At 32.7% G+C, this 27,739-nt stretch overlaps 5 protein-coding genes across 9 annotated transcripts; 4 read left to right on the top strand and 1 right to left on the bottom strand.

Moving 5' to 3' along the window:
- Window positions 1–1,218: 1,218 nt before the first annotated feature.
- Window positions 1,219–6,572, bottom strand: LOC110662744 (uncharacterized). Of its 2 annotated transcripts, none has more exons than XM_021821844.2 (3): window positions 6,107–6,571; window positions 5,800–6,015; window positions 1,219–1,592 (listed from the first exon to the last, which is right to left on the bottom strand). In XM_021821844.2, exons 1-3 carry the CDS (start codon window positions 6,362–6,364, stop codon window positions 1,512–1,514), a joined length of 555 nt encoding a protein of 184 aa, XP_021677536.1. In that variant the 5' UTR covers window positions 6,365–6,571; the 3' UTR covers window positions 1,219–1,511. The 2 variants fall into 2 exon arrangements, with proteins under 2 accessions (XP_021677536.1, XP_021677537.1); XM_021821845.2 differs by lacking the exon at window positions 1,219–1,592 and adding an exon at window positions 1,741–1,873 and having other exon boundaries at window positions 6,107–6,572.
- Window positions 6,573–9,528: 2,956 nt separating this feature from the next.
- LOC110634327 (plant-specific TFIIB-related protein 1) lies at window positions 9,529–13,352 on the top strand. The gene is made up of 3 exons (XM_021783274.2): window positions 9,529–10,233; window positions 11,285–11,443; window positions 12,318–13,352. The coding sequence occupies exons 1-3, from the start codon at window positions 9,634–9,636 to the stop codon at window positions 13,122–13,124; spliced, it is 1,566 nt and encodes a 521-aa protein (XP_021638966.2). The 5' UTR covers window positions 9,529–9,633; the 3' UTR covers window positions 13,125–13,352.
- Window positions 13,353–15,733: 2,381 nt separating this feature from the next.
- On the top strand, window positions 15,734–18,872 carry LOC110634328 (acidic leucine-rich nuclear phosphoprotein 32-related protein). The gene is made up of 3 exons (XM_021783275.2): window positions 15,734–15,897; window positions 16,060–17,219; window positions 18,414–18,872. Exons 2-3 carry the CDS (start codon window positions 16,107–16,109, stop codon window positions 18,693–18,695), a joined length of 1,395 nt encoding a protein of 464 aa, XP_021638967.2. The 5' UTR covers window positions 15,734–15,897; window positions 16,060–16,106; the 3' UTR covers window positions 18,696–18,872.
- A 1,034-nt stretch (window positions 18,873–19,906) lies between these two features.
- LOC110634330 (uncharacterized) lies at window positions 19,907–20,653 on the top strand. Its single transcript, XM_021783276.2, has one exon. The coding sequence runs from the start codon at window positions 19,913–19,915 to the stop codon at window positions 20,489–20,491; it is 579 nt and encodes a 192-aa protein (XP_021638968.2). The 5' UTR covers window positions 19,907–19,912; the 3' UTR covers window positions 20,492–20,653.
- A 3,854-nt stretch (window positions 20,654–24,507) lies between these two features.
- LOC110634331 (F-box protein At5g49610) lies at window positions 24,508–26,971 on the top strand. 4 transcript variants are annotated; one of them, XM_021783279.2, is made up of 2 exons: window positions 24,508–24,679; window positions 25,632–26,971. In XM_021783279.2, exon 2 carries the CDS (start codon window positions 25,663–25,665, stop codon window positions 26,728–26,730), a length of 1,068 nt encoding a protein of 355 aa, XP_021638971.2. In that variant the 5' UTR covers window positions 24,508–24,679; window positions 25,632–25,662; the 3' UTR covers window positions 26,731–26,971. The 4 variants fall into 4 exon arrangements, with proteins under 4 accessions (XP_021638971.2, XP_021638969.2, XP_021638970.2 ...); XM_021783277.2 differs by having other exon boundaries at window positions 24,509–24,679; window positions 25,628–26,971; XM_021783278.2 differs by lacking the exon at window positions 24,508–24,679 and adding an exon at window positions 24,692–24,824 and having other exon boundaries at window positions 25,628–26,971.
- The last annotated feature ends 768 nt before the right edge of the window (window positions 26,972–27,739 follow it).

Raw genomic sequence — 27,739 nt, 5'->3', positions numbered from 1 at the left:
CATACCTTTGTAATATCTTATTTTAGGCGTCGTTTGGTTTACTAAAAATTGATCCAAAAATAAAAATGAATAAGAATAATTTTCTTTGTAAATGTTTAAAAATTGTTTTTTTCATTTTCATCCCGCAAACTAAGAATATGATTCTCACAAGAGTCATCATTTCTCTTTTCAATCTGAGAATCAAAACAAAAGAATGAGAATAATTATCTTATCCACATATTTATTGAAATGTTTTAATTTTTATATTTTAACATTATTAATTAAAATTAAAAAAATAAAAATGATATTTTATATTTCAAACAATTAATTAAAATAAAAATAAAAATTATGATTACAATTACAATAATCATATTTATTGAAATGTTTTAATTTTTATATTTTAACATTATTAATTAAAATTAAAAAAATAAAAATGATATTTTATATTTCAAACAATTAATTAAAAATAAAAATAAAAATTATGATTACAATTACAATAATTAAAATAATTATAATAATTAAAATATTTTTATATTTCAAATAATTAATTAAAAATTATAATAATTAAAATAATCTTAATAATTAAAATAATTAATTAAAATAAAAAATAAAATAATTGTAATAATAATTAAAATATAAAACTATTATTTTTGTATTTTCATATAAATAATTAAAATTAAACATTATAATTATAACTAATTATACCTAACTAGAATGAAACGCAATAAAAATAAAATTTTTATATTTTCATATAATTGATTTAAATAAAAATTCTGAATATAATTAACATTAGTTATCTAAAGGATAAAATGTATTATTTTTATTCTTACTTATAATTAAATAAAATTAAAAAAATTATAATTTTACTTATAATTAATTCAAATTAAAAATATAAAAAAATATTATTTTTATATTCTTTTATAATAGTTAAAATTAAAAGTAAAAATATAAAAGTATAAAAAAATTATTTTAATTTAATTTTTTTTAAGTACAAAATAAGTTTGATTCTAATTTTGCAGTTTATATATGCAAATCAAATATTTGACAAGGAATTTGACTCCGATTCGGCAATGAACCAAACATAATGAAAATTTACTATTCCATTCTTAGTCCGCTCAATTTTGATTCCAATTCTAATTTCAACTCCAATATGCAAAATATGCAAATTAAACGGGCCCTTAAATCCTAGAATACATTTGCACATGCCATTAACATGCATTTAGGAACAGTAATGCAGAATTAAAAAGTAATTCTTTCACTTTAATTAATTTATATAAAAAAAGATCAAAATTTCTCACTGAATTCATCTACTGAAAAGGGTTATTTCAGGTCCAGCCATAAGACAAGATTGTGCCAACAAAACCTTGGAAGAACAAGAACCTAATTAAGTACATAATTTGTCTCTATTATGAAACCGCGAAGAACCGAGTATGCTTCACCTTCCACCATGTCACAGATTGCAGCAACACATGAGCAATTGCCCCTGTAGAATATTATGTAGATTGAAGCCTAAGGTTTTTATTTTCTTCACATCATTTATCGCTGCTCCTTGAAGTTGCAGTTGCCACACCTTTCCCTACTAACTTCAGACTCTTGTTTAATTCTCGCGCACTCTGGAGCATTGATAAGAAAAATACAGGGCCAATGTCTAGTTAAATTCTCTAAATCTTATTTCGATTATTTGGGCAAAAAAAAAAAAGTCTCGATCATCAAACAAAAATAGACAAGTACACAAGCTTTTTGTTATCTATCATAAAAATCTGAATCAAATATCAGTTTTATTTCAAGGCCAAAATATCATAATGCAATGTAGGACATTTAAATCTCCTCACATTTGATTATGTAATAATCATTAATTATTTCCGCCTTCATAATCACTGTTATTTGTGCAAACCTGAAAGGTAGAAAAAATAAAATACAACAATCAAATGCCCCAATTCAACCTTGCAGCTGATTAGCACAACTATCAAATTAAATTATGAGGCCCACACAAAACTCTGCTAGCACACTATGCTTAGATGTGAATTAATGGTCCCAAGCAAAGATGTAGGTTTGTGGAAAGTTGATGACTAGCTCATAGATGGAGTAACATCTAATGATTATGGACGTGAATCCTGAAAAGAATTCACTACATAGGTGCATTGAAAGCTAACCCAAGTTAACTAAGGCTTTTGCTAGGAGTGATATGCTACATATGATCTTCAGTTAGTGAGGGCAGCCTTAGGTAAGGGTTAAAAAAGTTAGCCCAAGTGATCAAGTGTTTAGGATATGTTGAGCCACTTGAAAATAGGGATTCTTAACAGGGAGAGAGGGTAAATTATCAAAACTTAAGCGCTATAAAATAAAACTCATTTAACCTCAATTTGTAACATAAGAGCTCTCAACTTCAATTTATCTAACATTAAAACCCGTATGACCTTTGATAGCCCATTTACTGGTTTAAATGGTGATGTTAACACTTCTAAAATTTTTATTATATTTTAATTAAAAATAAATCCAATTGAGTTTTCTCTCTCTATGTCCTCTCTTCATGTCCTTTCTCTACGATCCCTTCTCCAATCACAAAATGATTGAATTGTTATCCGGTGCAAGGATGCTATAACCGAGAAACAGGCTGTCAATACTTATGGAGAGAAATTCGAGTATCAAGTTGAGGTAAGTCTCTCTTTTTTTTTTGTATTGTGTCTTTAGATTTATTTATTTATTTTGCTTCACTTTGACTCACTAGACAAAATTTATTGTTTGTTTTCAAATCATTGGTCTTGCAGCAATTTCTTTGTAAGTGGAACACTTTTTAAATCTTTAGTATGAAATTTATAAATAGGAGAAATGTTAAGCTCTCTGTATCTAGATGCCATTGGTGAAGCCATTTGGGTAGAATTTGTGATCAACTCTACCCATTACTTCTCCATCTACTCAGCTGCTGACGCATGTTTTAGGGAAAGTGGGTTCTTCAACTTGCCATCTACCATGAGAGGACAGTAACCAAGAAAAAGTTGGATAACAAATTGCAGAGACTTTTTTTGCCCAATATCACTTGATTTATGTGAGATTCAATGATATTTTTAGCAAGACAGACATATGAGGGAGGTTAGAAATAGACAGGGACAGGCTGGCCAGAGAACTAGAGAGGAGAGAGAGAGAGAGAGATCATGACTGAGACAAAAACCAGAGAGGAGGAATCTTGGAGAGAAAGGACATGAAGAAAGGACATAGAGAGAGAAAATTAAATTAGATTTATTTTTAATTTAAAAAATAAAAAATCAGCTAAAGTGCCAAATCAGTGTTTGTAATAGGTATAAGGTTTAAATGTTAGCTAAATTGAAGTTGAGGGAGTTTTATATTATAATATAAAGTTAAGGGAGTTTTATGTTACAGCGTTTGAAGTTCAGGTGACATAGATGTAATTTACCAGAGAGATTGCTAGTTGGCACTTCCGTGTTCAAGAAAGGAGGGTTAGCAAAAAGTTAATAATACAGTTTAAAACTCCGGCACAAAATAGATACCCACAAAAAAGGGACGTATAATTGAGAACAAAATCTAAAGTGTGATGTCATAACTGACTCATAAATATTAAAAGAATAGGCATTAGAATATGTTGGTAAAACTTGTTTTTAGTTTGGTGACACCTAAGTCATTACAGTTTATAGCCTTAAACCATACAGGCTGTTCTTTTAGAGGAATGGAAAAATTAAATAAATGAGGAAAAATCTTCACATAGGTCGCATAGATCTAGGGGAGAAAACAACATGACTGCTTCCAAGGAAAGTTTTATTGCATTAGGGAATGAGTTCACTAGGTTTCTTTGGATCATGTACACAGGTACATACACTAAATGATGAAACTAGGTCTGGGATTAATACTAAGAACTGCGAACATTATTGAGTGAAAGGAACAAAAATTTATTAATCTAGGAATAAGAATGGAGCTATAAAGAAACTTGATAAACAAGAATTACCTGAGAGCAATCTACAAGGAGAGATCTTGATGTATTTATAGAGTATAGTCCATGTTTGGATGTGATGATTTGAAATAAGGAATGGATTTGATTTTAGAGTAAATCAATTCTAATAAAAGTTGACTTATTGTTTACTTAATTAGATTCATAAACAAATATTTCATTTATGAATGTGGTTAATAACTCATTTGAAGTATATTTAAAGAAGAAACCTTTTCACAAGACATTTTGAATCCACCACTGAAACACATATAAATATATAAAAATAAATTATTTTTTAATAAAAAATAATAATATATTACTTTGTGGGCAGGTTACGGGTTTCAGGGCAGGGAGAAGGTCATCCCGTCCCCACCCCGCACAAATGGGAGTCGGGGCAGGGTTGGGGAAAATTAATCGGGGTGGGGGAAAATTGATCAGGTTCGGGATAGGGCGGGGCGGGGTGGGTTCGAGAACTTTTGCCATCCCTAAATGTTATAAGGACTTACTAAACTTAGACAAATTCTATAATATAAAAGAGTCTAAAGAAGAGGCTAGTCAAAATTTGCAGCTCCAAATGTTGGGTATAAAATGAAACAAAGTTTGTTAAATAGGTAAAATAAAAGTGCTAAAAACTTAAAATGTGTATGTTAATGCAAGAATGGCTAGAATAAGAGATAAACATATCTGATAAAAGGTAAGGTAGTACCAACTGAAGAAAAAGTTAAAAGAAGGTTGTTTAAGCTAATTTAGCCATGTGCACAATAAGCCACCAGATTCACAGTAGGTGGAATAAATTTAAGTAGATGGAATAAAAAGAACCATATAAGACCCCAAAAAGATGGGAGTTACAATTCATGAAGGGATTTAATTTCTAAATATTTGGAAAATATAACCGATAGATAGACAGAATGAATGACAAGCATCCATTTAAGCAACACCAATTAGTTAGATCTACAGTTAAGTTAAGATGAGATGAGCTTTGTGAGGCCCAAAAGGACCTCACCATTAATGTTCTTCAACATCTAGTTTAATAATCAACAACTTAGAGGTAACTAATTGCATTATCTGAGCAAACAATTACATCATGACAACACATCTGCTGTATAATAATTACAATGAAATTGTTCATACGGAAACAACATGATTGTGTAATTTTAACACATTTTCAAGACATCCTAAAAGATAAACTGGTAGAGAGTTAGAGATGACAAGACAAGACATATAGGGCTGGAGCCTGGATGAGAATATAATCTGGTAGCAATTCTTAACAAAGGATGAAAGCCTCAATTGGGCAGGTAAAAACTTTTGATAAGGGACAAGCAATGTAATTGGCCTTTGGACAGGCTAGTGAGTCAGTCCATTTTTTAGAGCCATAGCATCAAATTTAAATTCCAATTCAGATATGCTCCACTGCTAAAGTGGTTGGGGCTGAACCTACACTTCCTAGTTTATATAGCGTTGGCCAAGGGATCAAAAAGGATCCAAAACCAATAACAACTTCTACCAAACCAAGCACAAGATTCAAATTGCTGAAGAAAACAGTCTAAAGTCTTATAATTTTTCATCAATTTATCATGCTGGCACAAAGATGTACTATCATTGCAAACTTCAGCTCTGAACATATTGAGAATGCCCATTTGGCTAAGCCATAAATTTTCTAAACTTTAAGTAGCAAGTAGCAACTCAAAAGCGAAACCACAACTCCTAACCCCAAATCAACTTATGGCTAATGGCAATGAGTATTTGCCAAAACTAGTGTAAAACGAAGTAAACAAATGAAAATGAATTCCCAATCATATCACCATCCATGTGCAAATAGTTTCTACTCAGCAATTGAAAATTAAATGCAGGTTAACAAAGCCCTGAAATACAACACTCACCGTTGATTGAAAAGGAGGCGGATCGAGAACAATGGAGCGGACGGACATCTTGGCGATCTCAGAAATAGCAGCATCTCTAGTCCCAGGGACATCACTAGTCAACTCCTCGTAGGCAGCCTCAAAAGCCTCCTGCCAAAATCGAGGTAATCTGATCCGACGGCTATTGGTGTATACATCCCACATATGCTTCACAACCTTCTCCCTTTCCTCCATTTCCTACAATTTCCAACCCAAAATCAGCCAAGATCCATCCAAATACCAATAAATATGCATATACATATAAACAGTGAGAGAAAGAGAGACTGACAAGGACGTCGAGGTCGTCGTGGATGGGAGCGTCAAAGTCATCGGATAGACTATTGAGATTACCGGCAGACCAACGAAGAGTGACTGTTCCGGTGAACATTGACCAAAATGCCAAAAGCAAAATGGCAGCTAAAGCCCAGAACTTATACCGGCCTTTCCCAAATATATTAGAATCGGAGCTTTCCTTCTTCGTAATTGTCGCCGTTCCCGTTACCGTCGCCGCCGCTGTGGATGTTGGAAGAGAATCATCATCCTTCATTTTGACTTCAAATCAACTCAATTTCACAATTTTGTTAAAAAGAAAGGTTATTTTGTCTTATGGTGTGTCTTTAGGAAGAGTACTGTGTGCTGTTGAGAAAAAGAAAATAGAAGGGGTTGAGATTCTTCTTCTTCTTCTTCTTCTTTTTCTTCTTCTTCTTCCTTTGAATAGCTTGGATCTGGTTGAAATGGATTTCCTGTTTCGAGGAATGAGGGACCGGTTTTGTATATTTTGTGGGCCACCGTATTCTTTCTTTTTTAAATAATATTTTTAAAATTATTAAAAAATTTATATAAATTTATACTTTTATATTTAATTATTAATTTTTTTATCCAAAAATTTAATTATTAATCTTTTATGTATAATTATTTTTATTTTAATTATTTATAATTATTATGTTAAAATTTTTTAAACACTGCTGTTGTATTAATTATTTTTAAAGCATCTCTACTCTAATTTAATTATGTATAAATTATTTAAATATTTTTATACAAAATATATAAGGTAAAGGAAAACATGTGGGACATTATCCTTTACTATGTGTGGAAAATTTAATATAATGTTGGGTTCTTAAATCGGTAAAGTAATAAGATAACAAAGAATTAAAAATTTACAAGGCAAGGACAATACATACTTGCACATCAATTTTTTCCCCATGATTATATGTTATGTCATTGATGGGCTAGAAAGAGTAATATAGAATATGGCTTAAGGCCTAAATACAAACATATTACATCACTTGATTTAAAAAAAAAAAAAAAAAAGGGCCCTATCCTACAACCATCCAGCTCTAAAGTAATCAAAAGTATGTAGCTCCAAATTAAATGTCTTATTGATATTATTATTGAAATTGTTATTGTAAAAATCACTTTTTAAAATATGTTAATTAGAGAATATTAAAAATAATTAAAAATTAAATTTAATAAAATTTAATTTTAAAAATATTAAAATAATAAAATATTTTTTTTAATTATTTTTTTCAACAGCATTTAAAATAATATTTTAATTCAGAAAAGTAGTTTCAGCCTTTAAAATTTAATGCTAAACAAGCTATAAGAAACCTTAAAGACTGAACAGCTTCAACTTGCAAGCGATGACTCAATGGAAAATGAGCATCATACCGGAATATTATCGAGCTTGACAAAGGCTAGAGATAGTTAAAAAACCCCATTAAAAACTAGTAAGGATGGCCTATCATTAGTAATAATCGTATTAGACCTAATCCTCACAACCAAGCATTAATCCAAGCTAACTGCACAATAGAAGATATAGCCAATGAGAGGATCTTTGGGCAGTGGCAAAGCTCTTTTAGGTCTTCATGGCCGTTTAAGGGATTGGACGCCTAAATGGAGGATATTGGTACATATGGAACTTATGGATCTAGAAAGAATAGCTCAAGCTAACAACCCAACATTGAAAAAAAAAACATAATGCAACTCTTTGTCGAAACTTCGATTTGCTAGTTGAGATTGAAATAAACAAACCATTAGATTACTCTCACTAAGTTCTGTCATTTGCAAGACAAATGACCAAAACCATATATACACCTCACTTAAAGGTGGGGAGGGCAAACCCATACTCTAGACAAGGAAAGAAGGCCTTCCCTACTCAAATGGGGAAGGTAAAAGCCAATTGCTAGCAATGAAGGATGGCTTTCTTCTCAAACAACCATAACTAAAATGAGAGAAATTTTCTCTCCATAAATATTAGACAAAATTTCTTTCTCCCAATTATCCAAAGTTCCCAATAACAAAAGTGGAATCCTTAAAGGATATTGAAGGGAAAAAAACTATGGGTGTATTCAAAAAATTATTGGATTTTAGTTTTGAATTTAAATATGGGCTAAATGAAATGTTTACGAAGTAATCCAGCGTTGCAAAGAAAATGGTTATTTCTAATAATTTTAGGAATATAATAACTCATATATATTTATCATCTCTTTAATTTGTAATGTTATTTAGGATTTCAATTGTTTACTGAATGTCATCGATGTTTAATATATAATGACAATGAAAATTGCAGAGATGATGGTTCTATCAATTTAAAAAATTCATCTTCATTGTCTTTTTCTCTCTCCTTGAAATGATCTCCAATAATTAAAAAGAACTTTCGCTTAGCTCCACACTCATTTTGTAACATCGCACATGAACCATAATCCACGTTGTTCTCTCTTTATACATACACATATGCCAAAAGAATTCAAATTAAACTCAAGACTCAGAAATTCAACCATAGACCTTTGATTGAACTAAACTTCTTGCTCTTGTTCTTCCAACGATGATGAGTGTATGTCTTGAATTGGAAAGTACAAAGAAAGCTAGACATTCAGTTGTGGGTCTTTTAAGGAGAAGAGGAGCCATGGGTGTTTAACATTATGTTTTGGATCATAATTTATGATGATTTCATGCAATTTCATATAAGTGTACTTATTCTTTTAAGTGATTGGGAAGATTATTTTTAAGAATGATAGTTTTAGGTTGTACTATCATTTTATTGTAACTTTTCAAACCACTAAAATGGTGGTATTGCATGATTTATATTTTTTGTATTCTTATTTTATTTTTATATAATTCATTCTCTCATAAAAATGTTATATATTTTATAAGATATGTTTAATGATTAATTAAAAAAATAAAAATGTGTCTTCAATTATTATTATGATAATATTATTTGTAAATTAATATTTTATTTAAATAAATATCTTTAAACTATTTTTATTTTTAAAATAATAATAACTAATATTTTTATAATATTTACTTTTATTTTATCATATCATTTAATCAAATAAAAAAATTTACCAAATTATCCTTCCAAACATATAATAAGACATAATACAATACAATTATAAATCACACTATTTACAATCCAAACAAAAGTAAAAAGGAGTAAACGGATATTTTTGAATTTAAATATATTGTCCCTCTTCTAACCCTATTTAATGACGATATCTATCTACAAAGCTAATGGAAGGATTAAAGAATTGTATTTTAAATAAAAAATGGACATTTTAATTTTATTAATTTTTAGAATCAACTGATTATTTTTTTTTTTTGAAAGGAACTGATTAATTTTAACGAAACACAAACAGCCCGAAAAAGAAAACATACAAAGTAACCAATCAGCCCTTCAAGTCCTTCAATTTTTATTTTTTTTTTTGTGAAAAATTAGGGATTTTTTTTTCCCTTTTCTTTTAAAAGGAGAGTTTTTAAACCTCTGCAAACCTCTCCTTTATGTCAAGTAGTACGACTTGCAGGCAATAGCACCAGAAAATGAAGTGCCCTTATTGCTCGTCGGTGCAGGCGCGGTGCGCCCTTACAAGCTCCGGCCGCTCAATCACCGAGTGCACATCCTGTGGCCGAGTTGTCGAGGAACGTCAATTCCAACCTTACCACCTATTTCACATTCGAGCCCAAGACAACCCTCTCTGCCTGGTCACCTCCGATCTTCCAAGCCTACACCACCAGGCCTTCCATGCTCGCCAAGGAGACGAGGAGGACCCATTCGAGCCCACGGGCTTCATCACCGCATTCTCCACTTGGTCTCTTGAGCCAAGCCCACTCTCCCTCCGTTCCTCCCTCTCGTTCTCCGGCCACCTAGCTGAGCTGGAGCGCACTCTTGAATTAACCACCTCATCATCATCATCGAATCCAACTTCGTCCACGGTGGTTGTCGATAATCTGAGAGCGTATATGCAGATTATTGATGTGGCTTCAATTTTGCGGTTGGATTGTGATATTTCGGATCATGCGTTTCAATTGTTTAGGGATTGTTGTTCAGCTACTTGTTTGCGGAACCGCAGCGTTGAAGCCCTTGCCACTGCTGCTCTTGTTCAGGCCATTAGGGAGGCTCAGGAGCCCAGAACCCTTCAGGTATAATCATTTTTCTGTTTTGGTAATAACAAAGTTCATGCCTTAGATTTTTGTGGAGTTTTATGGAATATATTCTTGAATTTGTCCATTACCTGTCGTTGGGTTTCAGTTTTAGCTTTCCTTGGTTTCGGAGTTAAACCAAATATGTGGTATCAAGTAATTCTTAGGGGAAAAATTTGTTCTTGGGTTGCTTTTGGTTCTGCGCAGAAGTACCAATATTTGCTCATATGTGCATTAAGTTAGCCTGCATTTTGATTCCATATCTGACATTTTTTTTTCATTTGTCTTGTTAATGCAAGCCTGTGTACTAAGGTGGGAGCAGGCAGGAAAGGGTTCATATATATATACATATATATATATATATATGTGTTACCTTACATGTAGATACAGAGGTTGCTTTATGGATGAGCATCGTACGTGCTGTTGTGGAAGAGTCATTAAAAATTCCACATCCCATCGTTGAGTTATTGATGTCCTGTGCTTTATCTTAAAGAATAAAGGATGACGTGTGGTGTGAACCAGTGAGCCTCTGATGAATAGTCAAGGAACCAAGTAAACTCCAAGTAAGCCTATAGAAGGAAGAAATGGCGAGATCGGTGGTCTTCTGATCAGCCACTCTAACACTCAGAGTTAATTTTGACAGAGCAAGCGAATCTGATTAATGGTTGATAGCCATTGTATGAATTGCATTAATCTTAGATATTGGGTTAATATCTCCAGATTCCCTCCTGAAAATCCAGCCTTATCATTGACTGGAGTTACTATCGCTCAGTAGAGTTTTGCTCGTCTTACTAGGCAAGCATGATCATTCTTCTTTCTTAGTTCTTCTTTTGCTCAGTCAGGGTTGTCCAAGCTATCTTCTGCTCGGTTTAGAGTGCCCAAGCAATCTTATGCCTGGTGTAGGTTGTTCGACTGAATTTTTTATCAGTCTGACGCTTAAACGGAATGCAAACGTTTGACTGTCACATTGTATTCTTTGACTCAATTTTGGGCAGTTAGTATCATTTTTAGCCATGAGTATCCTCTAAATTTAACTTGTAATTTGATGCAGGAAATCTCAATTGCAGCTAATGTTCCACAGAAGGAGATTGGGAAGTATATAAAGATACTAGGAGAAGCTTTGCAACTGAGTCAGCCCATAAATAGCAATTCCATTTCAGTCCATATGCCTAGATTCTGTACACTCCTCCAATTGAACAAATCTGCTCAGGTATTTTGTTGCATGGAATTGACTTATGATGTTGAAAAAGTTAGGTTTCTAGCTGAAAGGCCAATTATATTTGAAGGATTGAAAGTGCTTGGAAGTTGTAAACCAAATGAGAAAATGAAAATAACAAAATCCTACCTTTACTAGTTAAGAAGAAATGAAAACATTAAAATAAAAAGAAAATCTATAATGACAAATTTGCAAACCCTGTTGGAGGTTTCAAATTGAATTCCCTTGGAAATTAAAGAAGCCTTGAAGTTAAGAAAACCTTCTTGCCTCTTTCAAAGTGAAGAGACATATTGCACTATACCTCATATTACCCCCCTGGAGCATATTGTTCCATCCGATTGATGAACACTTGAACCGGACCTACCCATTTAGGCAGGGCTTCTTGATTAGGAAAAGCTATAAAAGTGAACAGGATATCCCCTGATTCAGAAATTGGATTTGGAACTACTATACTGCAACCTTTGTTCTTGACCTATATATATATATATATATATATATATATATATAGAGAGAGAGAGAGAGAGAGAGAGAGAGAGAGAGAGAGAGAGAGAGAGAGAGTTCATAGTGATTTTGAAAAAAAAAAAAAAACTAGTTTTGTTTTTCAATGGTGCTATAAATGGATTGTTGAAATATGTTTATTCATGAGAAGAGTTCTTTCTAAATATCTAATTGGTAATTACTTAAACTTTCCAATAAACTAAAAACATCATCCATAAGATTGATGATGGAAAATTGGAAAAATAATAAAAATAAAGGAAGGGAATCAGGACTGTCTGTCTTTTTAACTTGATTGATTGTGGAACTTTTTTTTTTCACTTTTAGTTTCACTTGATGAAATTTGGTCAATAAGTTTAACTAACTTTGCTAGGAATTGGCGACCCACATTGGAGAAGTTGTTATCAACAAATGCTTCTGCACTCGCAGGAATCCCATTAGCATCTCTGCAGCTGCTATATATCTGGCATGCCAATTAGAAGACAAGCGAAAGACACAAGCAGAGATTTGTAAAGTGACAGGTCTCACTGAGGTCACACTCCGAAAAGTCTACAAGGAACTATTGGAGAATTGGGATGATCTACTCCCATCCAATTATACTCCTGCTGTCCCTCCAGAAAAAGCATTTCCTACTACTACAATTTCTTCAGGCCGTTCATCTGCTTCTAGAGTTGACCCAGTTGAATTGACATCATCCTCTGTAGACAAAGATAAACAACCTGAAAACAAACCAAATAAAACAAATGATGCATTGGTCAGGGGCAAGGAGGATGTTGAAAACAACAGTAATTCTCGTGCCCGTCCCCCTGCATGGCAGATTTTCAGGCAGCCCTGGCTTCAGTTTGGAAGTTCTGGAGCTAGGACATCAGGAGAGAAAATTCAGAATGCAACTCGAGTGGATATCAATGAGTTGCAGTCCAACTGTCAAGAGCTGGAAGAGAAGATAGATAAGCTGAAAATGGATAAAGACTCAACAGCTGTGGCTAGGTCAAACCAGTTTTCTAGTGCCCCAGCTTCATGTGTGAGTACAATCTCCTGGCCATTTCGGTCCACACCTTCATCGGGGCCTTCTCCAATTGTTCAGCCCTCACCTAAATTAGCACCAGGTTATGCTGAGCTGAAAGGCATTGGCTGTCAAAATGGTGGTAAAAATGCTAACCTGGGTGGAGAGAACAAGTAACTGGTGTGAGTTTGGTCATGCTATTCTGTTGTATATTTTAGATTGCATGATAGGATATAGTCATGATTTTCTCCATTTACTGTTCTGGAATTCTTGTTGAATATTTCCCAATTCAGAGATCATGGATCTTGCTTGCTTCACTTATTGGAACAGAAATCTCTGTTTTTGTTTTGGTTCTATATGAGAAACAAACGTGTGTGGCCCATAAGGGCATGAGAAATTGTTAAATTTGGAGAGAGTATTGTTTAAATTATAATTTAATTCATTTTAATTCGAGGTTATATAAGTGATTAGATTGTTTTACACATCAAAATGTTTAGTTAAATTAATGTTGCAATTCAGCCACTTATATTTATCATTTTATCTTTTATCTTTTATCTTTGTATTTTTTTAACGTGGAACAAGATTCCTAACAGAAACAACAGCAGGAGATGGCTATGGATTTGGAAATCAGATGGGCAGGCATAAGGCACTTGAATGGGATAAGAATTTTAAGATTTTTAAGCCAAGATCAAATAACTTGGCATTCTCGTGAGTTGCTTGCATATGAATTATTACTGGTTACTCGTAACTCCATTCCACGAATTCTACGCTGTGAAAAGGTCTCTACCTCAGGTATAATTGCTGAGATCTCCCATAGAACAGCTCATTCTGGTTGTGTGTTGCTTGTATGATCACTGAAGAGTCGGATCGGACAACTGTTCCTCTGTTATTCCAGCTAATTACCATGCTCACAGCCTTTTCTGAAGTGCTAACAATGCTTTTGCTCACAAGGCTGAATGACACATATGAAAACCCTGCTATCTAGAATCTAACCTACACTATTTCTACAAATTACAACCTTTTATACTTTCTGGTCATCTGATAGTCCTACTGATGGTGAACCGAGTCTCAAGAATAGGATTAGTATCTGTTGGCTGTTGCCTGTGGTGGATTTCAAACCATTCATGAGATGCCATTCTGGCTGTATCAGCCTCTTTCTCATTGGATATGGACGCCTTAATCCTCACGAAACACTAATCATCCGCGAGGCTCTAGCATGATCATAAAGGGGTTCTATTATCTCACTTCCCTTCTGAGACACAATGATACGTCTAATCCGCAAAGACTTCTTGCATACAAGAGAGTACTTTATCTTTTCGTGGGACTTAAAGCTTCCATATATATTTTTATTTTGTTGCTTGGCCTTCGATTTTAAGTAGTTGCAATAGCTCTAATTCCCTTCGTTTCTCGTTTATACCCAAATTCGACAGAGTAGAAAGCATCTTCTTTTTCTAAACTGTCATGTCAGTTAGTCCTCTTCGAATTTTCTACATTTTTTTGTTGTGTAGAAGTAGAAATGCCAAGGACTCTTCCTTTGTTTTGTGGTGCAGGCAAAGAGTAGAATTGGATGGCTTCTTCAAGACTAGCTTCCCAAAATGGAGCATGTCGTCTGCAATGAATATATGAGAGATTGTGGCCTTGACGAAGCTGTCTTGTCCTATTGTCCAAAAAAAAACTTATGATTGACAAAGACTATAAAGTACATATAAAATCCCGTATAAAAAAAGGTCTGGAATTTTCAATTTATCATGCAAAAAGAAATTAAATGCAATATCTTAAATTGTGAGTTTTTTTTTTAATTTAATTTTACAATCCAATCATCAAGCATACATTTAAAAGCTGAAAATTATATATATATATATATATATATAAATTTACACACGTGTTCCTAAAAATGACACTACTAAGTACTAACATAAAGAAAAACATAAAAAAACAATAACAATGAGATTTATGGGTCAATTTAAAAATCCAGGGAATAATTACTTAAACTCCAGTTATTATGGTGTGATAAATAAAATGGAAAAATTATATATAATTACAAAGCATAAAAAATTTTTTTATTAAATTAAATATAATGTTAAATAATGCATATTATCTATAATAGTAACAATGTTAATCTCATTAATAAAATAAATATAATAGTACGTATTTACAATGTTTCTATTATTAATCAAGTATAACAATGTATAATATTGTCCGTTGTCTAACCAACCCTATTCTAACTCTTATAGTAATTTTTATTTTTAGTTTATCTGAAGCACAGTGTAAGAAATTTTCAATTTTTCTGTATATTTTGCAATAAAAAATAAAAATAGAAAAATAAATAAAAGTCAGAGGATAATTATTGTCATCTAAGGTAACCCAAAACGACGATTAGCGTGGCATTTCCGTGATTTGTCCATAACTAAGTGGCTATGTATCCACTGGCCTTGATAGTCACACCAAAAGTGACGTGTCAAACATGGCGATGCAAAGGCACGGTATAGGCATTCTCTTTTTTCTCTCTCACATCCCCCCCCTCCGCCGCTCTCGAAAACAAACACACCATCCTCCAATCTCCACCGTCTATTTTGTCCATGTCACCGATCCCATTCAACTCAATCCGACAGTCCATATTCCTTCAATAATTAACTAGACCATCGTTAACCCCAAACCCCGCACTCCACCCCCCTAACCCTAGCCCAGCCCAAGCCAGTCTCCCGAACCACGAGCCAAACGTTTATCCTCGAGTAGCCCGCTAATAGCCAATAGGAACGCAGAATATAAACAAGGGAGAGAAAGTAGAAATCAGCCGTATTTTCCTTCGAAGCAAATTTGCTACTTATCACGCAAGAGAGAGAGAGAGACAGTGAGAGAGAGAGAGATATAGTGAGAGATAGAGCATACATCTGAAAAGGAATTAGGGTTTTAAACGGTTCAAACAGATTGCTGTTTATTGTTGTTTTGGGTAGGGTTATTGGTTCTTTCGCGAATTTCTTCGTCAGTTTGGCTATGAAAAGTTTCATCTGTTTAGTGTCATAGAGTGCAGATTAATTTCTTATTTACGTGTTTATGCTTTGAATCTTTCTATAGAGAGGGATATATTGGATAAAGATTTTTCATTTTATAGGTGCAGAGAAATTTAATTGGCGTATAATAGAGAGGGTTTCGTATTTGATGGATGAGATCTGGGAGAGGGCAGTGGAGACAGCTTTAGACGGCCAAACGGACAACGCGGCGGCTCGAAGCCTAACCCTAGACGGCGCGGTGAAGTGCGTGCAGGGTCGTCTTCCTCCACCGAGTCTTTTAGAGAAGTTCGAGAACCTTCAGCACCTCTCCATCGCTAATATAGGAGTCTCGACGCTTGAGCAGTTCCCTCGCCTTAGGAACCTTCAGAAGCTCATACTCTCTGACAATCGCATCGCTGGCGGGCTCGAGTTCCTCGTTGAGGCTGGCCTCGACTCTCTTCGGGACCTTGACTTGTCGAACAATCGCATCCAATATATTGAAGATCTTGCGCCACTGGCTCAGTTGAAGCTCATTTCTCTCGATCTGTATGAGTGTCCGGTCACCAGAGTGAAGGATTATCGATCTAGGGTTTTTGGATTGATCAAATCGTTGAAGTATTTGGATAAAATGGACGCAGAGGAGAATGAGAGGCCTGAATCTGATGAGGAGGAGGATGAAGAAGAGGATGAGGAGGATGATCCTGGGAGTGGTGAGATTGATGGAGAGGAGAGGCCTTACAGGTTGAATAATGGGCATAGTGAAGGGGTTGAAGGGATTGTTGATGTGGATGAGGATGAGGAAAGTGATGCAGATGAGGAGGAGACGGAGACTGCAAGGCGGATTAATGGGCCAAACCAGAATGGTTTTAGAGTAGCCGCTGTGGAGGGAAGAGATGTTGGAGATGATGAGGAGGAGGGCGATGAGGAGGAAAATGAATCTGGAGAGGAAATTGATGAGGAGGGAGATGATGATGATGTGGTGGAGGTCCATGAGATTGAGGATAGCGATGATGAGGAGGATGGGGTTGAAGATGATGACGATGATGATGAAGATGATGACGATGATGACGAGGATGAGGAAGAGGAAGTAGACAATGATGAGGCAGAATTTGCAGAGCCAGAGAGTACAGGAAGGTTAACAAGCACGGAAGGGGAGATTGATGGCCATGATCAAGGAGAGGATGATGTAGAAGAGGATGATAATGGGGAGACTGGAGAAGAAGAACAGGGTGTTGATGATGATGATGGAGAATTTGAAGATGAAGAAGAGGGTGAGGAAGAGGTGAGATACTCTAGGATGTAATTTAGTCCTTCATTTTAGTTTTTTTTTTTTTTTTTTTGCTGTACATGTGCTGTTCAGTTGAATTGACTGATTGATAGGTATTCTTCCTCAGAATCTGGAAGGAGGGGACCTGCATAGCTGCTGTTACTGATACAACCTCATCTTACTTATTGCTGACTTGATATCTTGCATTTTTTTTCTGTGAATTTTTACTGATATTGCTGGCTGGTTTTTGCATTTTCTTTTGTATGAAATTCTACTCGTGTGTAGTCCTTTTATAGTGTAGACATTCTTTGTGCCATATTGTTAGTAAACATGAAATCATTGTTTTTACTGGGATTACCCAAGAGGCTAAGACGTAGTTATTGTGGTAAATGGTCACTGAAAAAAAAGGAATTGTAACCTGCAGTTTTGATGCAAAAACAGTCATGGCCATCTAGCATGTGTAGGAGGATAAGATATTACTTTTTGGATACAATGCTTTCATTTTTTTTCCCCTCAGAACACTACTGTGCTGTTGAGAATGATGTGGAAATTGGGGGAAAAAGGAAAGGAAAATGCCATAGTTCCTTGGTAACCATGATGTAGTAAGTAAAATCTTGGAAAGCTAGTATGTAATCTGCCGTAATGTATCAACTTTCTTATATTTATTATTTTCTAATTTGTGGTCGTAGCAATGATAAGCTAGACAATAAATGTGCTGTTTGATTCTAGTACATTTGCACTTTTTATGCACATATGGTGCAATTTTACCTTTAGTGCGCATAACAAGTGTAGCAAATTTATCTTCCAACTATTTCAAGAACCGAGTTGGATTTGTAGTTATTTTTTTTATCTTCCAACTATTTCAAGAACTGAGTTGGATTTGTAGTTATTTTTTTGTAGTTTTGGTTTTAATAGCTAGTGGATAGCTTGTTATGGTATTGTTCATGCACATCTTAGTTTAACATGACTTCACTATTCATTATTACTTGTTATTATTGCTTTATAGATACTTTCCTTCTGAGTTCATTTGCAGTTTTTTCTTCTTTTTTTTTTAAATAAAATAAAAATAAAAATGTTTTGCATTTGTGTATTTTGTTAATCCTTTTTGCGTGGGTGTTTTATTTTTATTTTCTATGATTCATGTAATGTTAATAATGTATTTTTGTGATACACTGCCTTACTGATCTGGATTTCTCTCTACAATGACAGGATGAAGAAGATTCTGGTGCGGGATATTTGGTTCAACCAGTGGGGCAGGCTGAAGTGCATGATGCTGGAGGTAGTGACATGGAGCTAGGAAATGAAGAAGATGATCATGAAGGGGAGGAAGAAGTTGAGGATGATGATGAAGTTCAGGTGTTGCCATCATCATCATCATCACACCATAAGAGAAAGAGGGACGAGGATTTGGATGAGGATGATAATGGTGAAGATGACGAGGAAGATGATGATGTTGTTGAGTATAACAAGTCATCAAAGAAGCACCACTAGGCGCGCGACCTGCTATCAATCTGCTGAATCAAAAATGTTTTTGTTAAATGGCTGCCTTGAAGCTTGGAAATAGAGAAACTTGTTAGATAGATTGTTTGGTAGATTTTGGCAATGTTGATGGAAAGGAATTGTATGTGTTGGGTGGAATGATGATGTTAGTTCAAAAAGTTGTTAGTATCTTTGTCCCGCTAGCCTTTCTTATATAGCCGTTAGTGATGGTTAATTCAAAAAGCAGTTACGAGTTCACCGCCCATTTTATGCTCCCCCGGGGTCTGATTCTAAAGTCGAGTAATTGGAGGGACGAGAGGGAAAAATAGGCGAACTTTGTTGTTTTTCTTCGATTTTGCCAAGTCCAAGCTGTTTTGAAAATGGCCAAGAGGGAAAACTAATAAGGCTTCTCAGTATCAAGCGAAGAATTGAATTGGGCTTTGGGAATTTGGCCTCGTTTCTCCTTGACTAGGGGTGTAAGAGTTGAGTAGTCGCTTCATGCCTGGGTGTTTTTTCATTAGCGGGAGCGTGCTCGCGCTCGCGGGTCAGGTAGCGTGTTGTACTGGAGGATTTATCCGCAAAAGTTGAGACACGTGAGATGGGCCTCATTTTTTAAGTAATAATTATGAGACTTCACGGACATTGGGTTCCTGCCACTGGGAGAGCTGTACAAGTGTTGTTCTTAAAGGTCTTTTTGCATTTATAGAATTATAATTCATATTGCCTTTTAGAAGAGAAATGTTTAAGAATAATGATCATGAATTAATCTTTTAAGGTAATTTAAAAAAAATTAGGTTAAAAACTTAAAAGAATTTTCAATTCTCTCAATTGCATTTATTTTATTGTCTCCTAATATATTTTTAAACATATCAAATGTAATTAGATGGAGCCTTTTTCTTGAAGCAATAAACAAATACATAATTAATTAAAATTAAAAAATGATAATATAAAAAATATTAAAAGATGTAATTTTCTCTCAACATTTAAAAAATTGACGCAAAAATTTTAAAAAAATATATATCATGTAAATTATTTAATAGCAGCAATTTTTTTATTTATATATTCTAAATAAAAAAAATTAAAAATAATCATATTTATATATTTGTCATCTTTAAAAATATGAAGTATCAAATTTAAATTCTAATTAAAATGAATTATATTTATAAATAAATAAAATTTAAATATTTTAATAAATGAAAAAAAGGTATAAAATAATAAAATTATCATTCATGAACGCTATGCAAGTTATAAATTCGGTTAGCCAAATTTTGCATCTACAGAACAAAAAAGTAGCAACACAGACATCTGAAATATCAAATATGTTGATACTATCATCACCACCAGCAACGACCTCTCTAGTGTCAGTACGACATCGTCGTTTCAGTGTCAACAACACAAGGTTCCGCCGACGACTCAAGGTCACAAGCATGGCAAAGGAGACCAGTGAAGAAGGCAACAGCGCTGTCGAGATAGCTGCAATCACCGGTGGATTAGTCGCAACTCCAGTCATTGGGTGGTCTCTTTACACCCTGAAGACGACAGGCTGTGGACTTCCACCCGGGCCTGGAGGCTCGATAGGGGCATTAGAAGGGGTGAGCTACCTGATAGTTGTGGGGATTATAGGGTGGTCACTGTACAGCAAGGCCAAAACTGGATCTGGTCTGCCCAATGGTCCATTTGGGTTGCTGGGAGCTGTAGAAGGATTATCATACTTGTCATTGCTTGCCATTTTGGTTGTGTTTGGATTGCAGTTCCTTGACAAGGGTTACATTCCAGGGCCAGTCCCTGGCGATCAGTGTTTCGGCTGAGGAAGATAAGCTGGTACGGGCCACCAACCATTGTTGTATCTTAAACTTGCGGCCTTGGTTTATCCTATAATTTCTGCTTTTCTGTATTTAATTTTTGTGGATAATCATCCTCCAATTTATTTCTTCAGTTTTTATGGCATTAACCGCTGTCGTTTTGCTGTATTTGATGTCCAAACTTCAAACAACTCGTATGGATAACATTTTGTATTGAACTTAAAAATAACGGATACAATATCACCATGTGTGAACCCTGTTAGTGAAAAAAGAAAATTAAAAATAGAGTGAAAAAGCCTCCTGTGCCGCAAAAACTTTAATAATTTAGTTGAAAACTAACTTTTTTATTTTATTTTATGATAAAATTTATTTTATTTATAAATAAATAAAATTTATTTATAAATAATTTTTTTATTTAATATATTTTATATTAAATATAAAATTTATTATAAATAAAATAAATTTTATGTTTAAAATAAATAAAATAAAATAATACATAATAAGAGAATAATTTTATCATTTAAAATATATATAATTTTAAATTTAAAATTTAATTATAAATTTTATTAATTTAGATGAAATTTAAATTAATTATAATAAATTTTATAAAATTAATTATTAAAAATTTTAAATAATATTTTATTTAAAATAAATATTAAAATTCTATTTATAAATAAATTCTACAAAACTTGATAGAATTCATTTATATCAATAAAAGTTGGTTGAGAATGGATACAGAAGTTTTTTTATTTTAAAAAAATTGAAAATTGTTTTAATTTTCCTTTTTCAATTTGTAAACAATAAATCTTCATCATTCATGAGATTGTTACAGTTGAATATAATGGTGCTCATGAAATGCAGAGAACCCAACTCCAAACTCTCCATAAATGCAATAAACTTGAGCTATAATCATTAATCAACATCAACCCAAGTCAAAATTTGTTGTTAACACAACCTGTACCCCTTGATTTCTCCAAATATAGATTACTTCAAACAATTTTTGAAAAACCCAGATTTACTTTGTTCATCAAGAGGGGATGAGAAAAAAAATTGAGATAAATGTGTTTCAATAAAAGTCTTTTGCTTTCTATCAAGATAATTCCAAAGTGAATCGGAGATGATTCTCTCTTAAAATTGAAAATTTTGTTAAATCTATTGAAACCTTATGAAATCTTCATTCTAATGGAGGGTGCCGAGAAAGAGAATGCAGAGTGTGTGAGACTTCTGTTTAGAAGTAGAGAGAGAGAGAGAGAGAGAGAGAGAGAGAAATAGTGGACATGTTGATAGGGAAAAACTGAAAATGATAATTAACAGAGAGGAGTGAGTCTCATTGGAAGAAAATAAATGCGAAAAGAATAAAAGGAAATAATTTATCTAAAAACATACCATTAGTTAATATTATAAATAAAAAAATAAAAATATTTATTAAAAAATATTTTCTTATAAATATTTTTCATGTAAAATATTTTTTCATATAAAAATTATTTTTAATAAAATAAATTGAGCTAAGTATAGAAAATAAAAACTATATAAAACTAAAATAAATATAATCTGAGTGGGATATTAAAAATAAAAGGAGTTTATTCTCTAGAGGCTTGACATGTAGCGGTCGTCTTCATGAATAGGCAAAAGCGAGGGACTTTTGTTGGTAATTAAGTGAGCAGGAGAAGGCCCTTCCTTCCCTTGTCTTGATGAGTCATTCCCTTCCTCTCTCCGGGCAGATATTGTGAATAAATAAACTATTGATTATTAAGAGATTTGTATTGGGGGGCCAAAATTGATTATTAAAAAAAATATGAAATATTGATAAAAATATAGAAATTAAAATAAAAATATAAAATATTAAGAGATTAAAATTAAATAATATAAAAATATAATTAAATAAAAATTACATAAAAATGCAGAAATTGAAACAATAATAAAAATATTTAAGCGCCCAATAATAACTTTTTTAAAAGATACACTAAAATTTGTAGGAAAATTTTTAATTTAAAAAAATTTAAGAGGCAAACAGCAATTTTTTTTATAAAATATTTTAAAATTTATGGGTGAATTTTTAATTTTAAAAACCTTCCAAAGCTTTTTATCCTTTGTAATCTAAATGAAAGGTCTTGACTCTATGTTAAAAATGTAAATAAGAATGATATTTTTATATTATGATTTTTCATACCTTACTGGGCTACAAATTTATGATTGAGATAGTTGGGGTTCTTTGATTAATAAAATACTTATAATAATCATGGACATATCAAGTAGTTGGCATTGCTAGGTTTCTTTGAGATTTTCCAGTGACCTAATTTTGATACTTATAACAATAATAATATGAAAAATGATTAGGAGCGAATATGTACGCGATCATTGGATACTTATAATGCTGAGGACAACGGCGGAAATAGGGAGCCAATAGGGGCCACTGCCCTCAACGTTCTACCCCCTTAATTGGATTAGTGTTATACTTTTAGTTTAATTTAATTTTTTTTTTATGCTTAAATTTAATTTTTGTTATGATCTTAATTTAGCATATTCTATAATTTAATATTTTAATTAAATAAATATTTTAGTCATCAAAATAACAAATCATAATTATTTATATACATATTTTATAAACTCAAGATCTCAAGATTAAGGGTAGCAATTTTGGACACGACCCGCGAATACGACACAAATACAATATGAAAATATAGGGTTTGAGTTAGGTTTATTTGTGTCTATGTCGAATTAGTGTCGACCTATTTATAACATGTTTATAATCGTGTTGTGTCATGAGTTAATCCGCTAACCCGATTTGACATGTTTATGACACGATTTAATATTCGTGTCACGTATTGATCCGTGATCCATTAATCCATTTGACTCTCTATGACTCATGAACCCACTTATGTAACATGTTAAATGGGTTAAGTCGCGTCAAACCGTGTTAAATGGGTTATTTCGTATTAAATGGGTCGTATAATATTAAATACACATAATACAATTTAATATTTATCGTGTCATATCATGTAACCCGTATAATAGAAGGGTCGTGTTCGTGTTTAAATTTTTAACACGATTTATTAATTGTGTCGTGTTCGTGTCGACCTTAATCGTATTCGCATCGCGTGTTGACACGACACGAATACGATCCATTAACTCGAATTGCCACCCCTACTTAAGATTCAAAATTCAACCTTTTTTCTCTTTTATTTTTTTTTCTTTTTTATTTAATTTTATAATTAAAATTGATAAATTCATTTAGAGACTTTTTATTAACTCTGATATTTAGTATAGATGGATCCAAAATTTGATGAAAATTTTTATTAAGTTATAATCACTTATGTTTTATTTTGATAATTATATTTATATATAAATTATAAATTTATTTTATAATTTAAATGGTGAACGGATAAAATTTAAAGTTAGTTAAATTAAAAAGTCAACACCATTAATAAAAATAAAATTATTAATATATATTTTAAGAAAAATAAATTTTTAAAATTTATAAACTATTTTTTCATTTTCGCTTAAAAGTGATCACAATTTTTTTTTATAAGAAAAAAGAAAATTAGGAAATATTTTGCCGTAATATCGATTTTTGGTTTCGCCGCTGACTGAGATAGTGCCAATCAATACATTTAACGTTGACTTTAATCTTAATATACATGTCTTTATCTTTTAAATTTATATTTTATAAAATTCAGGAGTTTACTTTTAAATTAATTTTAATGTGAGATGAGGTCTATTGAGAATTAAATTAATAACTAAATGACTCATTTAAATATCATAAGCATAAATTTAATATATCAATATCTCAATATTAAAAGAATTTGACAAACAAATCTCAGTTATTTAATTTAATTAAAAATAATAAATATTTTTTTTTATTTTAAATTTAATAAAATCAGGCGAATTTAAGGAACCTTGCCTTGCAATTTCGGATTCAATTATATTCTTTAATTTATTTTGTAAATAATAAAAAAAAAATATTGGATACCATTAAATCAATTATTTTTTGGCTTTAGCTTAGCCATTCCTCCAATCCAAACAAGGCGCTGAGAGTGAAATCCACGGTCAAAGTCTTTTCCTAGGTTTCTGTCTTTGCACTTCTTTAAGGGCCCAATCAAAAGATGCAACACCATAAGGAAAAACCTCTCCTTCTGGATCAGCAACAACTCTTGTCAATCAGTATCTTACGGAAGAAAAATTAAATCAATCGAGGTATGATCTCTCTCTCTCTCTCTCTCTCTCTCTTTCTCTATTGCTCTGAAACGTTGTTGGGTTTTTCCCCTTGGCTTTCGTTGTGATTGAGTATGAGCTATGTGTTTTACACTTACTATTTTTTGTTTTTAATTTCGTGAGCAAGGTAAAATCCTTTGTTTTGCCTGTTTTGGCTAGTAATTTTGGGTTCCTCTGGCTATAAAGTAGATTAATGATACATGGACAGATCCAATAAGTTCAAAATTTGAATAAATTATTTTGTTTTAAAACTTGAACTTGATTAATCAGAGTTGGATTTACCAGGCTCGACTGTTCAAGCTTACGAATTGAGTCACTGAGGAGTGTTTAGACTATGTTGTTTGAATGTGGTGTTTGTTTACCAGTCAATTTTTTAGTTTCAAGGGATTTTTTTTTTTTTTCTCATTTGAAGTCTTGAAAGTTGTGGTAGTATCTATTCAAGGCATTCCTCCCTAGTTTTGAGCGTACGGAAGAAGAAATTTTTAGTTGAAATCGTTGATTCTTATTATCTTTTTTTTTTTTTTTTATTCATGTATTTTTCATAAAAAATATTATTGTTTCAGTGTAGTAGGTTGATTTGGCGAGAGTACTGCATGTGGCACTGCAATTCACTCGAAATTAGTTAACAAAGAATCTTCACTTAGCAATGTAGGGCTAACAGTAAGTTTTAGAAAAAAAAATTTATTAGGGTTTGATTAAGTTATTAGGACTTGATTGAAAAGTGTTATAAAGTGTTTGCAGCTAATGTAGTTAATTCTAATAAATTTGTGTGAAAATAGGAGATTTTATGGACAAGTTCATATTCCTATACGGTGTAACACTTTGGACTAGATGATGCACTGTCTCCCTTCTCTCAAGCATGTGCACGTTTGGGGTTTATTATTTGCATATTAGTAATTGTTGGTTCTGATAAATGAGGTTTGGCTGCAGTTAGTCACTGGTTTCAAAATTCATTTGGAAGTTAAATGGATCGAGGAAAGAAATCTGGCACTTCGTTTGCAAACGTAAATAACAAGATCTACATGGACCTCAAAGATATTATTAGGGAGAATACCCTTCATTACCTTCCCGCTAAATCTCTCTATCGATGCACTAGTGTTTGTCGGGAGTGGAAGCTTTATATCTCATCTCCTTTCTTTGCTCACAACCAGTCAAATTTTTTCCATGATGCATCTGGCTTTTTTTGTCAATCTCATTCATCCCTGCCATCATTTATTTCCCTTGACGCAATGGCATATGGGGTTCGAGACCCATCTTTGAAGTTTTTGCCTGAACCAGTTGACATCAGGTGTTCTTCTAATGGACTTCTTTGCTGCCAGGGCCGCACTGGATACAAAGCCTACTACATCTGCAATCCTGTTACCCAGCAATGGAAGAAACTTCCCAAACCTGATGCTAACCATGGTTCTGACCCTGCCCTTGTGCTTGTCTTCAAGCCATCATGTCTTAACTTTGTGGCTGACTACAAGCTGATTTGTGCATTTCAATCTGATCTGGATGGATATGAATTTGAGATTTATTCGTCTGCTGAAGGAACTTGGAGAACTTCTGGTGAGATTTGCTTCGGCAATCGGCAGATCATTCCCTGTACGGGTGTTTATGTTGATGGCACTGTTTATTGGCAGTCAAGGAGTATGATTGTTGCTTTTGATCTGAAGAGTGAGCGATCAACTCTCCTCTATTCCCATTCCTCTGGTTCTTTGGGTGAGGTGAATGGGAAGCTGTGTTCTGCTTCCATAAAAGGTTCAAAATTAACTGTAGCAGAGCTGTCAAATGCCTACACAAACACAATGCAAATGCATAGCAAAACAAGAGCATGGTCTGTGGAAAATGTAGCTTTAAACAATTCAGTGTTCACTGGGCAGACTGATCAGGGAAGAGTTTTGTGTATTGGTGGTGAAACTGTGATGATTTGTTTTGGGAGAACACTCATTTCCTACAACATGAAGACTAAAGATATCAAACAACTGGCAACTGAGGCAGATTATCATCCGAGGATGATTCCCTATGTGAATAGCCTTGTTGAGGTATAGTTTAGTCTCCCTTAGTAAAAAATTTGACATTGGGCAGTCATAGTGTGTGGTCTTGGTTTGGAACTTGAGTTCCGCTCTTTATATTCATCAGAACTTCTTCTTGGGGTGTCTTTGACTTTCTAATTTGATATCTACTTATAGGCTTGGTCCTTTCAGTTCCAATGCTACGAAAGTACACTGAATGTTCTTATTATTATCTTTAAACTGAATAATGTAAATAATGGTCAATATATTTATGTAATTTTTATCTTTTCCCCATATAAAATTGGCATTAAAGGTGAGACAATTAGAAATAAACTTCTTTGCTAATGCATTTGGAGAACTATTTATTCGTTCTAATTATGCAATTGAGTACTTGAAGTTTATTTTGTTCAATGAGTAGTGATAGATGCCATTGGTGTTGTATTTCTGTTTGGTTTATGATAAAATGAGCGGCATGGGGGATAAAAGAGAAAGAAAATAAGCAAAAAAAAAAAAAAAAAACAATTGATAATATTTTTTTATTAGATAAAAAATTCAAAGGATTTATTAAAACTGTAAAATATGTAGAAGAATAAAGTAACAATATTTTTTCTAACAAGTATTATAATTAAATATTTTATTTTTAACATTTATTAGTGATATATAAAATAAAAAATAGTTTTATAACCAAATAATTGTCATTTTAATATTGATGGAATAGTTATAAATTTATTTTATTAATATAAATAAATTTAAGTTGTTTGGAAAAATATATTTATTTTGATATTTAAAATTTAATTTATGTCATTATTTTTAATTTTAAAATTATAAAACACGAATGAGGTAAATATGACCAATGCCTGAGTCATCGCAATTATATGGGTTAATAAAAAATGTATTCAACTCACTTATTTTTTAGAAAAATTATTTATTTATTTTTTAAGAAAAATTTTTATTTAGTTTAACAAATAAATCTTTTAGTGTCTGTATCGAACCAACTAATTGGTCAAGTAGCGCAATTATTTCAACGAGTCATTATAAAATGAGA

Source organism: Hevea brasiliensis, chromosome 16 (assembly GCF_030052815.1).
Source record: "Hevea brasiliensis isolate MT/VB/25A 57/8 chromosome 16, ASM3005281v1, whole genome shotgun sequence".
NCBI classification, from domain to species: Eukaryota; Viridiplantae; Streptophyta; class Magnoliopsida; order Malpighiales; family Euphorbiaceae; genus Hevea; species Hevea brasiliensis.
This window is presented reverse-complemented; position numbering and strand designations above follow the sequence as displayed.

What these genes read in the sequence shown, in the direction of transcription:
- LOC110662744 (XM_021821844.2), bottom strand. Translation starts at nt 6,364, where the DNA reads ATGAAGGATGATGATTCTCTTCCAACATCCACAGCGGCGGCGACGGTA. An exon ending in ACGACGACCTCGACGTCCTT is followed by an intron (nt 6,016 to 6,106) that starts GTCAGTCTCTCT and finishes TGGAAATTGTAG; the next exon opens with GAAATGGAGGAAAGGGAGAA. An exon ending in CGCCTCCTTTTCAATCAACG is followed by an intron (nt 1,593 to 5,799) that starts GTGAGTGTTGTA and finishes TCAATGCTCCAG; the next exon opens with AGTGCGCGAGAATTAAACAA.
- LOC110634327 (XM_021783274.2), top strand. Translation starts at nt 9,634, where the DNA reads ATGAAGTGCCCTTATTGCTCGTCGGTGCAGGCGCGGTGCGCCCTTACA. An exon ending in AGGAGCCCAGAACCCTTCAG is followed by an intron (nt 10,234 to 11,284) that starts GTATAATCATTT and finishes AATTTGATGCAG; the next exon opens with GAAATCTCAATTGCAGCTAA. An exon ending in AATTGAACAAATCTGCTCAG is followed by an intron (nt 11,444 to 12,317) that starts GTATTTTGTTGC and finishes TAACTTTGCTAG; the next exon opens with GAATTGGCGACCCACATTGG.
- LOC110634328 (XM_021783275.2), top strand. Translation starts at nt 16,107, where the DNA reads ATGGATGAGATCTGGGAGAGGGCAGTGGAGACAGCTTTAGACGGCCAA. An exon ending in AAGAAGAGGGTGAGGAAGAG is followed by an intron (nt 17,220 to 18,413) that starts GTGAGATACTCT and finishes CTACAATGACAG; the next exon opens with GATGAAGAAGATTCTGGTGC.
- LOC110634330 (XM_021783276.2), top strand. Translation starts at nt 19,913, where the DNA reads ATGAACGCTATGCAAGTTATAAATTCGGTTAGCCAAATTTTGCATCTA.
- LOC110634331 (XM_021783279.2), top strand. Translation starts at nt 25,663, where the DNA reads ATGGATCGAGGAAAGAAATCTGGCACTTCGTTTGCAAACGTAAATAAC.